Raw genomic sequence first — 12,642 nt, forward strand, 5'->3', positions numbered from 1 at the left:
TGATAGGGGTGACTGTTTGCAATAGTTTTAATCCTCATATGCATAAAAGAGAACCATTTTTGTGTTATCACGTTTTTTTTCAAAATAAGTAAAAAAGCCAATTTCTGATTTATAAAAACGATTAGACACTGGATATTCGTCACTATTAAACAATAATTATGAGTCTAAGTTCAAAAATGCGAGACGAAAAATCATATTCTTTTGATATATTTTTTCACAAAAAGCCTTAAAAACAAAATAAAAATCATTATTACATAACTTGTCTTGTAAATTATTTTAAAAATATAACCGTTTTGTTAGCTCCCCAAAAAGTATAACAACTAAGAACTTATTTTAAAGCAACCGAAATAAAATGACCAGAAAGTATGCTGGTGGCTAGATGAAATGATATTGTTACGATAAGGATATAAGAAGTTATCGTATCGAATATACATTTTTGCATCAAAACAAACCTGCATATCACAGTTATAGCAGACATCATATGGAAATCTTATTTAAAAAAAAAAAATAATACCAAAAAACTTTATACAGCCTCATTTTTACATGGTGGTAAGGCTTTGTGCAAGCCCATCTAGGTGACTACTATCTATAACCCCTGCCGCACAGGGGCAATACTTGGTACTGTTATGTTCCGGTAAGAGACTACAGGCAAAAGGGACACACCGTTTTATTTCCCAAGATTGGTGGCGCATTGGCGAAGTAAGGTTTGTATTAATATTTCTAACAGTGCCCATGTCTATGGGCGGTGGTGACCACTTAACATCAGTTGCGCATTTGTCAGTCCACTTACATTTTAAAAAAATGTTATGTGTATATACTTGCATCAATGCTGTTGACCGTTGATGATGATTTCTTCGTACCCAATCTTGGTTCCATAAACAGATCATACTTATCTACACTAATATTATAAAGAGGAAAACTTTGTTTGTTTGGTTGTAATGAATAGGCTCAAAAACTACTGGACCGATTTTAAAAATTCTTTCACCATTCGAAAGCTAAATTAATCCCGCATAACATAGGCTAAATTTTATTTTGAAAAAAAATAGGGTTCCGTAAGATATTTTGGGTTTTTCAGACAAAAAAGGAAAAAAATCTACCAAAAAAGTTTATTTTTTGCGTATGATGCCTAAACTATAAAAGATAGAACTACAAAATGTTCTAACTCCGGTCCTTAGAGGGCATAATGGCCTCCGACCCTAAGAACCTCATCAGATTCGTGGCTGATGTTGGTCTGGCTGAGGTGTTGTGATCACGAAATTGAGGTTTATCACAATAGATCCAAGCGCCGGTTGCAGTAGTTCTTCAAATGTGACCGTGCCTCAGCAGTAGGGATATTAGAAGACTGATTATGAACCGTTATCTACGCGGGCGAAGCCGCGGGCGACCGCTAGTTTACAATAAAAACATACCTACTGTTGTTGTATCTGAAAAAACTGTGTAGGATCGCTACACGGAAGAATACCTAAACAAACGAGGTTTGCAAATTATTCTACAATAACTATATACTAGTATGCCTAAAAATCTTCAATAATCCAATATGAATACCTCCAGTTGATTTGATACGAACGAGCTTAACTGAGTAATTGGAATCTCATGTCGATGATACAAAAGAAAACTAGCCAATTAAGTGCACTTTGAATTCAAATCTGAATCAAAATTTGTAATGAATCTCTTGTTCGGCTGTAACTTGGAAACTTAGCGAAGATTGAGCTTTCGTGTATCGGAACAGTTTCTGGGCATTGATGAACTGCGTATCCGTATGCATAATAGAGTAGTAGATATATTCGATTTAACTTGGAACACTTTCATCAGATTCTGGATTGTTATCAGTAAATCTGTAAAATAATAAACCTCGATATTAAACTTATAAAATAAATGAGGGAAATAAAACAATTTTTTAACTAATTTTATTCATGAAACAATCATTTAAAAATCCTACGATAGTTGTCAAGACCAGCTTTAACACTATATTTTTTTTGTTTCTAATTATAATACATTTATAACATAATTAGGATAAGATTTTTTTTAAATAAAAATGAGTATTACTTATATTTTAAGGTTTACCGCCGCTCAAATTCTATTAAATAAAATTTAAATATTTATAATAAACAATATATGAAATATATAATTCATCTATTTGTTAACGATAACAGGAAATGTCTGATTTCAAATCATTTTCACATAACCTTAGAATAAACAGCATAACTTTACAATAAGCAAATAAAGTATTAGTTTTTTTTTCTAAATTACATTAATGCTTAATTATCATAATATATCTTCAAACATGAAAGAACACACTTAGCAGTTGAAATCTTCTTTAAATATATAAATATATATATTATAACATTTTCAAGATATTTTTGAGTATCCTACTAACTATATAATTTTTGATATTTATAAAAAGGAAAAATATATATCTCTCGCCGAAAGTAATAACAAACTAACCTAACCTACTTGAAACAACTAATATATTTATTTCAGATAAATACCATATATTTATTTATTTTAAAATAAAATTTTACTTATAAAAAAAGAGAATAATTTCTTATTTAAGCTATTATTTATATTTTATGAAGATTAATTTGATAGCAATTACAAGTGAAACTTATAACATAAGAGACAACAAGACAACATGTTGTAAGCGTTATATTGCAAAATACATTACGTTCGATGGTATATATATATATATATATATATATATATATATATATATATATATATATATATATATATATTTATATTTGTGGTTATGTATTAATTAAAATGTAAACGCGACAAGAAATATAACAGTATTTATAAATATCAAATATATGTATACATAGAAAACTTCTTTAATAAAAGAATGGAACATTAATTCAAATTCAATACTGCACTTATTCCTGATTTAAAATGAAGATTTTATATCGCAATTTTATGCCGAATGTATATTAATGTAATTAAATTTTTGTTTTAATTTCTTAATTATTGTACTAGGACGATCTAATAATAATGGAAGGTAGGCTCTAAATTTTAACAAAGGAATTTGTTATACATAAAGACAAAGGCATGTTACCTAAAAGTGTGAACAGGAGTATGAAAATATTTACTCCGATATTTATTTGATATTGAATTTGGGTAATTGAGTACACACTTTATTTATAGAAGAGTTTATAACATTACTAAGTATATATCTTTATTTATTTATCGACGATATCTATGTATAAAGTTTTATTTAGTTTTTTATTATTAATATTATTTGTATAGTGTTTTGACTTTTAAATAACGCGTCGTTTTAAAATGAAGTTAGTATATGACTACCGCTTTCACCAAAACATCGAATTTCTTTATTTTACTATCTATCAGTGTAACAACACTAACAAGCTAATATTTTTAATTAAAATAACAAACTGTGTGAATGATTTTTACTTGTGTTACAAGACATTTATCATCATCGATATTTTTGGCCAATATCATATTCTACTTTAATTTTGACACAATTCTTACATGTATATTTCCTGCGTCTAAAACAATGACGAAATATTATTCGTGGTTTAAAAGCAGGTGAATTCCAAAATGTAAGCTTAAGACTATTTTGTATTCTAATGATATGGCTACGATCGTAAATTCGATGTTGGCTTCGCGCCTATGCAAATAACGTATAAAGGTGGATATTTAAATGCTACGGCGCGCTGTTATTCGAATTTTGATCTATATATGAAAGTTTTGTAAGTAATAGCGATATTTTTAAAACTTTTTAGCCTTTTCAAGTCTTAACAAAGTTCTTATCTGATACAAAAGTTTAATATTATGTGCTACGGGGCAGTATTTACCGCATTTGTTTACTATTATAAGTTAGGTACTCTTTTTCGCGCATTTTATAATCGTTTCAAATCAAAATTGTAATGAAACAAAACTTCCTTATAACTATAAAGATTTATAAACGACTACAGTGTAGAAAATGGATTGATCACAACGCATCGGTCAGTACTTAGGTAGGTGTAAAGGGTTTGTTTATAAGATATAGAATCCAATGAAATTTTGTAAACATCGTTTTATAAAATTAAGGAAAATAGAGAAAATTACTTCAAAGATCTATGCGTTTTTGATGTTTCATAGAAACTTGAAATTTTATTCGAAAACATCACGCAATTTCAATATACATTGTAAGATAAAATTATTTAAAAAATATAGTGGATACATCAGAAATAGGTCTATTACAGTACACAAGATTAGCTCTAAAAGTTAGATAATTTCTACATTTATTGTTTATACATTTACTCTATTACATTTAGCTACTTATTCGGTACATGAATACATTTAAGTTCGCTTTATCTACATATCTATTACCTATGTAAACATGTCTTTAATTTTTTTCAATTAGTTATATTTCTAGAACGATATACTTAAATATAGTAATTGTCTGTATTTTATTGAAAGACCAATTTATTGTGGAACAGTTGAGAATATTTTATAGTTAACAGTACAAAATTAATTTAAGAAGTTTTATTGTATAAATGCAAAGATGACATTACATTACATTACTTTAAGTGAAAGTAATAACGGTTTATATATATATATATAGTCTGGTTACCTGTGGATACTTTTAAACGTTTCATAAAATCTTTGTGGCTGATCCACAGAAGCATTGTGCCCCAAATATTTAGGGGATCCAGTATCACAATAGATAGAGATATTACTCGCGTACGAACACAAATTCATTGTAGTGGTTCCAGCGGTTCTCCTCGGAATCAACACCAGGTTTCAGTTCTGCAGCCCCGCCAGCCGTTCCACTTCCACAGCTGGCCGTTAGTTTAAATCCTTGCTCTTGCAACATGTCGAAAGCTTGCTCGATGAAAGAATGTTTAAGGAAGAATCGCGATGTGTATCTATCCGCAAGCCCATGGTCTGGATCACGGGATTCGTTCAGTGTCTCACCGAATACATCCCGACATAGTGTTACTTTTCCACATACCAAAATACGCGACAGCTTGCGGAATTTGACATCGGCGAGGCCATCACGGCCGAAGGCAAAGCTACCGCGATAGCCAACGGTTATACAGCCACGTTCCCGGTTTGGCGGTCGCGGATCTGCCTCCCGTACTGCATGTTCCAGACCCACTAACCTATAGTGCTTGGCTTCGCGCGCCAGGCGTTTATGCTCGCGAAAGCATTCCGGCAAGACGAGGCCACCATCTCGAAGGTAGTCAAGTACGTAGCGGAAGAGGACGCCGTCGCGATCAAAGAAAATGCGACCGCGCGCGTCGCGGGGATGATCCGGATCGCGTAGCGCGGCAGCCGGTAGCGAGTCCGGCTCGCGCAACAGCGTGTCGCGTGTAGTGGCATAGTGCACGCCGCCTACGTTCAGCTCGAGTACTTCTGGCGGCGCGTCCGCCATGGCTGGAGGCTGAGGGCGCAGTGCCGCGCGACTGCGCGCCCCTCCTGACCCACTTTCCGTGCGTCCTCCGCCCGCGCCCTCTCCCATCAATAACACACGCCCGGGTTACTGACTTGGACGTAATTATTTCCTACCCCTTCAAGTTGGGACTCTTCTGAAAAGCATCCAAGGTCTTAGGCCATTGTCAAAGAAATATCTAAATAGAAAGCAAGTAGGTACATTTGGAAGCGTCCGCGACGTGAAGATTTAGCAATTTTAAGAAGTACCTATTTTTTTTTGTATAAAAGTTACATTCATTATATTACTACAACAATAACATGTTGAATTATTTTATATAACTTCAGTAGGAACTGTTGAGTAGCAAGCAATCTCACCTAACTTTTGTTTATAATAAAAAATTTACATTTGTAATTAATCGTAAACGTGTAGAGATTTAAACGTCAGTGGCGAGTTAAAACAGATTTTTCCGGTATGTGTGTTTTGAAATAAGTTCTCTGAATCTATTATCATTAACTAAATCGAAATTCAACGACTTTATCAAAGTTTAAAAGTTTCCTCTCCGAAATTGCACTTAGTAGTTTAGCGTCTGGATTGTTTGTGAGTGATAATGTAAGTTGTTGGAACTATAGAATAAAAGATCTACATTTATATTTTACGAGACACTCGTTTCATTCCACTTAAACAATTTTTCAAGTACGAAAATTACAAAGTTATCACAAAGGGTTGTTTTAGAAAGTAGAGACAAATTAAATTGCTGAATTGTTTACAAATATTAAATTGGTTTTAAAATCATGACAATCATATTCTAATCAAGCTACGAAAGTAGGTATTGTGAAACCTTAATTTTTTATGTTTGAATAGATTTGTATTATGATACCTACTATTTGTTAGTATGATACTGTATGAATTCGAGACTATGTAAATAATTGATTTTGTGTGCAAATGATAGTAGTAGTAGGGAATTATTTAACAAGTCTAGGTAGGTACTACTAGTAGCGTTGTTTATTTTTTTTTAAATATCCATTGCTAAACAAAGGTCTGCATACATTGTAAACACCCCTGTGGTCATTTAATATTTAAAATCCAAATTAACTTTTAGGTTGAACTAAAAAGTATATTGAATATTTAAATCCATTATAAAGTGTTCGCTCCGTTTCGGTTCAATCGGTTGTGGAAGTGCTTTTAAATTTAGTTTTGGGTGGTCAGCAATGCCTATATACATTGTCGCCAAAAGAAATATAAACAAATTGACATTATGCCATTAGCGTCACTATTCTTGGGAATTAAGATGTCCCTTGTGCCTGCAGTTAAATCTGTTCACGTGCATATTAAACCGGGTAGCAAAAATACTATTTATTGCTATTTGGTGATAGGATATCTGATAAGTGTGTGGTACCTAGTCTCTCCACTTTTATTATATGTATAGATGTTGCGCTATACATTTGCTATAACTCTGTATAATTAATTGGTATAACTCAGAAAAAGGTAAATTTTGCTGCTATTTTCACGGATTTATGGAATCGTAATATTTCGCTAGAACTCTGTAATGGACATCAGTGCGTCAGAATTTTTACATGTTCATTACCTACGAACGCGAGCCTTTTATTACGGCCTTGGGAAATAAAGTTGCGTTTCAAATTTATCTCTGTAGGATAGAGAGTGGATGACATAAAAACCTTTCGTTTTTCATGCAAATGTAGAAATAAAACAATTTTTATTTTAAATTTTTATATTCATAGAGGAATACTGCTGGACAAGCACGGAAAAAAGGTAAAATTAATATCACATGGGGACTTTTAAAGCCGTAACAAACTTGCTAAAAACTAAATAAAAAAGATCAAGATCTAATCATCACGTCGTATATCGAAATTGCTGAAAGTATATTCAGTAATGTCTTTGTCGTTTTTAAATTCGGCCTTGTCGATCTGACTACTTGGGCTGCCAGTATTTTTAAGCCAGTTTCTCCTGAAAAAAAAAAAACATTTAAGCGTCGTTAATTGAACTATTTTCTACTATCTTAAGTTAACTCTGTATGCAAGGAAAATGATAACATAGAAAATTGAAATACTATTCACAAGATTTTAATTTTTGGAACATTACGTAGGTAATTAGACACTCAATGATGGGTTGGTAAAACAAATTGCAAATTAAAGAGCATTCAAAAACCTACCATCAACCTACTTGTACTCCAAAAAAGGCGAATATTTCTGTAAAGCTTTTTTTAGTCAGCCTTGAGAGTTAAAGCTTAATGTCGGCTTTTAGGGCGTTTTCATAATGAAAGAAGACGAGGGTGCCGAATAAAAATTATTTTCTATATAATTTATATGCGAGATATTTACTGCAGATTTATTATTTTATTTTTACTTAATATAATGTCATATAGTACATTAAAAGTTAGAGGTTAATTTTTAAATTAGCATATATTGGAATTGTTTATTTATTTTGTAAATTTAAACGTATTTCCTAATGATAATATTACCTGCACTGGTTCAATAAAAAAAAGTTATATCAGTAGGTATATTATTGAAGGTATCAGTTCCATCAATCGAACAAAAAGAAGGCCTAGCGAAAGTTATAATAATAACAATTACAATTAAAAAAGAAGTAAAATTACCCATACAAATGGTATAAAATACAATTATTGTTGCATTACCAAATACTATATTGCCAAAATTAAAATAGGAATCAAATCTCGCCTGAATCTTTGTACTATTATATACCTAATATCAATACGTTACTCGTGGAATGGTGCCAGCATTTAACGAAGATATAATGACAAAAAGTTCTTCTCGGTTGTATCTACTTTCCAAAACAAGATACAAAAGAAAAAAATAGCTACTGTGAATTTCCCAGTAAAGTATTATTTTAAAGTTTTTTTTTTAATTGTTAATTCCTAATTTAGGAAAAAACATCAAACTCAAACTTTATATAGGTTTCGTGTTCATATGTAAATGTACATCACAGAGATATTACAAAAAAATAGATAATATAATAATAATTTTGTGACCAATGATATTCTAATAAACAGATATGTTATACCCATACTAAACAACAGAAAAAAGTGTGCCGCGCCTGGGACTGTTTATTTTACATTTCGTTACAAGTAATAATAAACGCATTCAAATCTCTGGAAGCGTTCCTATATATCACAATAGAAAAATACTCAAAATGAAAGGACAATGAAATACGCTACGTTTCTATTTCAACGAAAAACTTTTATTTGTGCCGGATGCATTCTGTGTTGTTGCAATATATAAAAAAAATCTGAATGTTTTATTTCCATTCAGCGCCGTTAAGCCGGATAAACGACGCGAGTCGTTTCCATCAACAGTTGTATTATTATTATCTGTGTCTATTTACGTTTTCATTAAAGTTCACAAACTATTTACTCTTTGTGTTTTTATTATATAAATAAAAGCGATAAAAATTACAAATTGTCCTAACGAATAAAAACGCAAATTATACTTTTGTGATGATTTTTATTTATGTTATTTTGAGTTAGAGATGGTAACACTGTTGCATCGTGGTTGGCTGGTTAAGAAAGCTGTCAATTACGACTGAGCTCATCTGACAAATTGGATGACCATTCACACATTGTGAGGTTACAGGAGGAAGAAAAAAATAAATTTTTATAAATAAAAAAAAACCGCCTTCAAAAATGAACTAAAAAGAAAAAATAATCAGTTACATCCATATCCAATTTACGATTTTTAATCACCTCTCAAAGTCGGTGCCAACTTTGCTAATATAGGTACATAATACATACATACAAAAACTAAATCTATTTATTGTATAGATGACACCATTAGACAAACCTTACTATCGATACAAATTAAATGATTTCAATATAGGAATTTATTTTCTTTGTTGGCACCGACTTCAAAAGGTGATTAAAAATCGTAAATTGGATATGGATGTAACTGATTATTTTTTTCTTTTTAGTCCATTTTTGAAGGCGGTTTTTTTTTTATTTATAAAAATGTATTTACTGCTTTTCAGTGTTATTTTGTTATTTATAATTACAATTGGTAGTGTTTGTCATTCACTTTAATGCCGTTAATCATTGAGGAGTTCTCCTGGTAGTCCACCATCAGCTAGACTTCTTCATAGGCATGTTTACTAACATCAATTGCTTGACGACTATCTTAAAGAAATAGAACTAAACCCGTAAAATAGTTACTTACTAATAGGTTCTGATTACCAGTTGTCGCCTTCATCATCAATTCCACTTCATCAAATGTCACTTTTCGTGAGCATATGACCAAAGCACTTTGAATAAAACCGAAATCACTATAGGTGTGCCTATAAAATTTGAGGAGTTCCCTCGATTTCTCCAGGATCCTATCATCAGATCCTGATCTCCTGACAATGGGACCACCTGTAAAACATGCCCTTTCAAACAAAAAAAGAATTGTCAAAATCGGCCCAGCCATCTTCGAGTAATTCGGTAACATACATAAAAAATAAAAAAATAAAAAAAAAAAAGGCCCCGACGAATTGAGAACCTCCTCTTTTTTTTGAAGTCGGTTAAAAAGGATAGCTTGATAAAAACAATAAGTAAAAGGGATAACTAGATGTTTTAATTACGCAAAACGTATTACTACGTAATTATGATGTATTATAACGTATTACTACGTAAAACGACTAAAGGCAAACGACCCTATTAGGACGTTTTCTAGTCTTCACTTTTTGCGCGTTAATAACATATCTGTTTACTAGAACATCATTGTTTGTGACGAACACTAAACGGAAAGGTGACTGACAGGCACGTTCGGGCATTTCTTGAAATCAAATCAAATGGAAAGCGATTTTAAACTAGGTGTTAGGGTAAAGTTTAAATAAAAGACACATTACATTAAAATTCAAATTTTTTCGTAGGTTTGTCATGTCATCGCTTCCCTGTATGAAAATAAACGGTATCGATTCCTGGCTATGATTATAGTTTTTTTAAACTGCTAATGATGCAAGTATTGTTTTCAACAAAATTGGGAACAATTTTTTTTGTTTTATCTAATAGCGTCGGATTAAATTTCGCTCAGTACAAAATTTCTTCCTGATAAATACTTTTAATAAACGGAACATCAAATTCTCGGGAATCCAAAATATGGAGATTTTATTACATCCCTAACTATCACAATAACATCTAAATGTGAACACACACACACCACTCTAGTTTGTTTACATAAAATTGGCGACGTTGTATTTTAAGGTCAAGTGATCTCAGACCCTTTGATCTCTGTAAGAATATAAATCTTAAGTTCACACTAAGCCTGTTTGTAGGAGATTTAAAAAAAAAATACCTTCTGCGCTGTGCTGAATTTTTATCAGAGTGTCATTCTTTTTGTTGTTATTTTTTAAAAGGTTCACCTTTTATTTAGTTTTTTTTAACTTAATGAATAGTGAAAATATCAAAGTACTAATATATTAATTTTCCATGACTCATATACTTCATTTTCATATATCAGTTTCTAATAGTTCATAAATTATTAAATCAATATTAATTGATTAGTGTCACCCTATTTGTTCAGTATTTTAAGTACCAATTTAACTTTTCTCTACACAAAGGAAAATTGTAATACTTATAGAGCTTGCTGAGAAACAACAAACGAGATATGAATATTGAGTGAGTTAATTTATATGTGGTTTAGTAGTTATGTTTAATGGGGGAGAAAATCTAGGAAGAAATCTGCAGTAAGTTCTATGTTACAATATCCAAAGCTGTGCTAACAGGGTCCTACCAAATTTGAATAGACAGCAACAACAAAAGCAGGGAAAGTGAGTATTAATGCTCTCTACCACATGAGCCTAGCAACGGCATGATGACTCCATGAAAGGTTAAAAGGTTTGTCTTTATCACAACACTAATTATAGTATTGAGAATTATTCTTATTCTTTAATATACATCAATGAGAGCTAGGACCATTCTATGAATATATATAAATATATTTACATATCAAGCAATTGTCACAGATTCTTTAAATTTTTTCTTAATTCATAATTCCACCCTTTATCTCTTCCCTTAAATCACAGACAAAATTGTTTTACCTCTTGCGAAGAAGGTATATAGTAAGTGGTTCAATCATAAAAAGCGATAACTTGTTTCATAAAAATATGTCCGATTGACAGCGATGACCGTCTCCGACATATACATATTATTTCAATGAGATTATTTTTAGCTGATTTCCTTTCTTTTTTTTATTCAACCACATAATTTTAATCATTAATAAAAACTGCCTCTATTTTTTACACTTGCATAACTTATATTTGGTTTAAAACATTAATATAAATATTATTTTTGTAATTTCATAGGATATAAATATTATAAATCCTATAAAATTACAAACTGTCAGAATTAGTTGTTTAAAACACATGGGTAAAATAAAAAAAAAGGGAGTCAAAAACTGAAAATTCATTATACAATAAGTACCTAGTAGTAGTTTATGTAGTAATATAACGAGGTAATAAAAAGCAGAATTTTTCTGTTATGGAAAAGCATATGAATAATGAAAATTAAGACATGTTGGTTCAGTGATTTATAAAAATGATGATTGATTAAAAAGGTATAAATTAAAGATATAAATTGGAAAGTAATTTAAAAGAAACTTACATTTCTTCCAGCTTATCAGAGGGTCCTTGCATTTGACCCTCTACCGTTCCACGAGAGGTATTCCTGCACCAACCCTTAAGTTGTAGCTTATCAGCTTGCTGTTTTGTGTACTGAGAGGTAAATAAATATATTATCAATGAATAAATTATAAATATATTAAAAGAATATCTCAATAAATATTATGAATACAGTATATTTCTTTAGATTTTTGTATTGCAAATTAATCTAACACATTTTTATTTCTCGGCCCTAATTAATAAATAATAACTTTAATACAAAGATTACCTTTCGGAAAAATACTCCTTGAACTCGTCCAAAAACTTCAAAATCTATATTTCTGAGTGCCATAGTGGCTGTGGCCGTACTACAATGAGCTTTAAAAGAGCCAATTATTGTGGTTACTAGTAACAAACGTAACATTTAATAATAAATTGTTTAAATATTAAACAAACGAAAATCCAAATATGTGTTATGAGATTATCCTTTGCCAATTGTCACAAATGAAATGACAAATGGTCAAGATGAAGATAGTTAAATTGCTATTTCCTACTCATTTAATTTTTAGAAATCATTTTTCATAACATGAAATTTTCAAACATCGACGCAAATATCTAAAATAAATTATCTAACAAGATTAGCATTTATAATGTATACATCACTT

The 12,642-nt window shown here is 30.9% G+C and overlaps 2 protein-coding genes across 2 annotated transcripts; both read right to left on the minus strand.

Moving 5' to 3' along the window:
* Window positions 1–2,807: 2,807 nt before the first annotated feature.
* On the minus strand, window positions 2,808–5,553 carry LOC124543955 (BTB/POZ domain-containing protein KCTD16). The gene has a single exon (XM_047122295.1). It carries the CDS (start codon window positions 5,459–5,461, stop codon window positions 4,673–4,675), a length of 789 nt encoding a protein of 262 aa, XP_046978251.1. The 5' UTR covers window positions 5,462–5,553; the 3' UTR covers window positions 2,808–4,672.
* Window positions 5,554–7,085: 1,532 nt separating this feature from the next.
* LOC124543415 (acylphosphatase-2-like) lies at window positions 7,086–12,494 on the minus strand. The gene is made up of 3 exons (XM_047121635.1): window positions 12,267–12,494; window positions 11,982–12,091; window positions 7,086–7,339 (listed from the first exon to the last, which is right to left on the minus strand). Exons 1-3 carry the CDS (start codon window positions 12,399–12,401, stop codon window positions 7,219–7,221), a joined length of 366 nt encoding a protein of 121 aa, XP_046977591.1. The 5' UTR covers window positions 12,402–12,494; the 3' UTR covers window positions 7,086–7,218.
* Between the last annotated feature and the right edge of the window lie 148 nt (window positions 12,495–12,642).

The sequence above is a fragment of the Vanessa cardui genome, chromosome 3, assembly GCF_905220365.1.
Source record: "Vanessa cardui chromosome 3, ilVanCard2.1, whole genome shotgun sequence".
NCBI classification, from domain to species: Eukaryota; Metazoa; Arthropoda; class Insecta; order Lepidoptera; family Nymphalidae; genus Vanessa; species Vanessa cardui.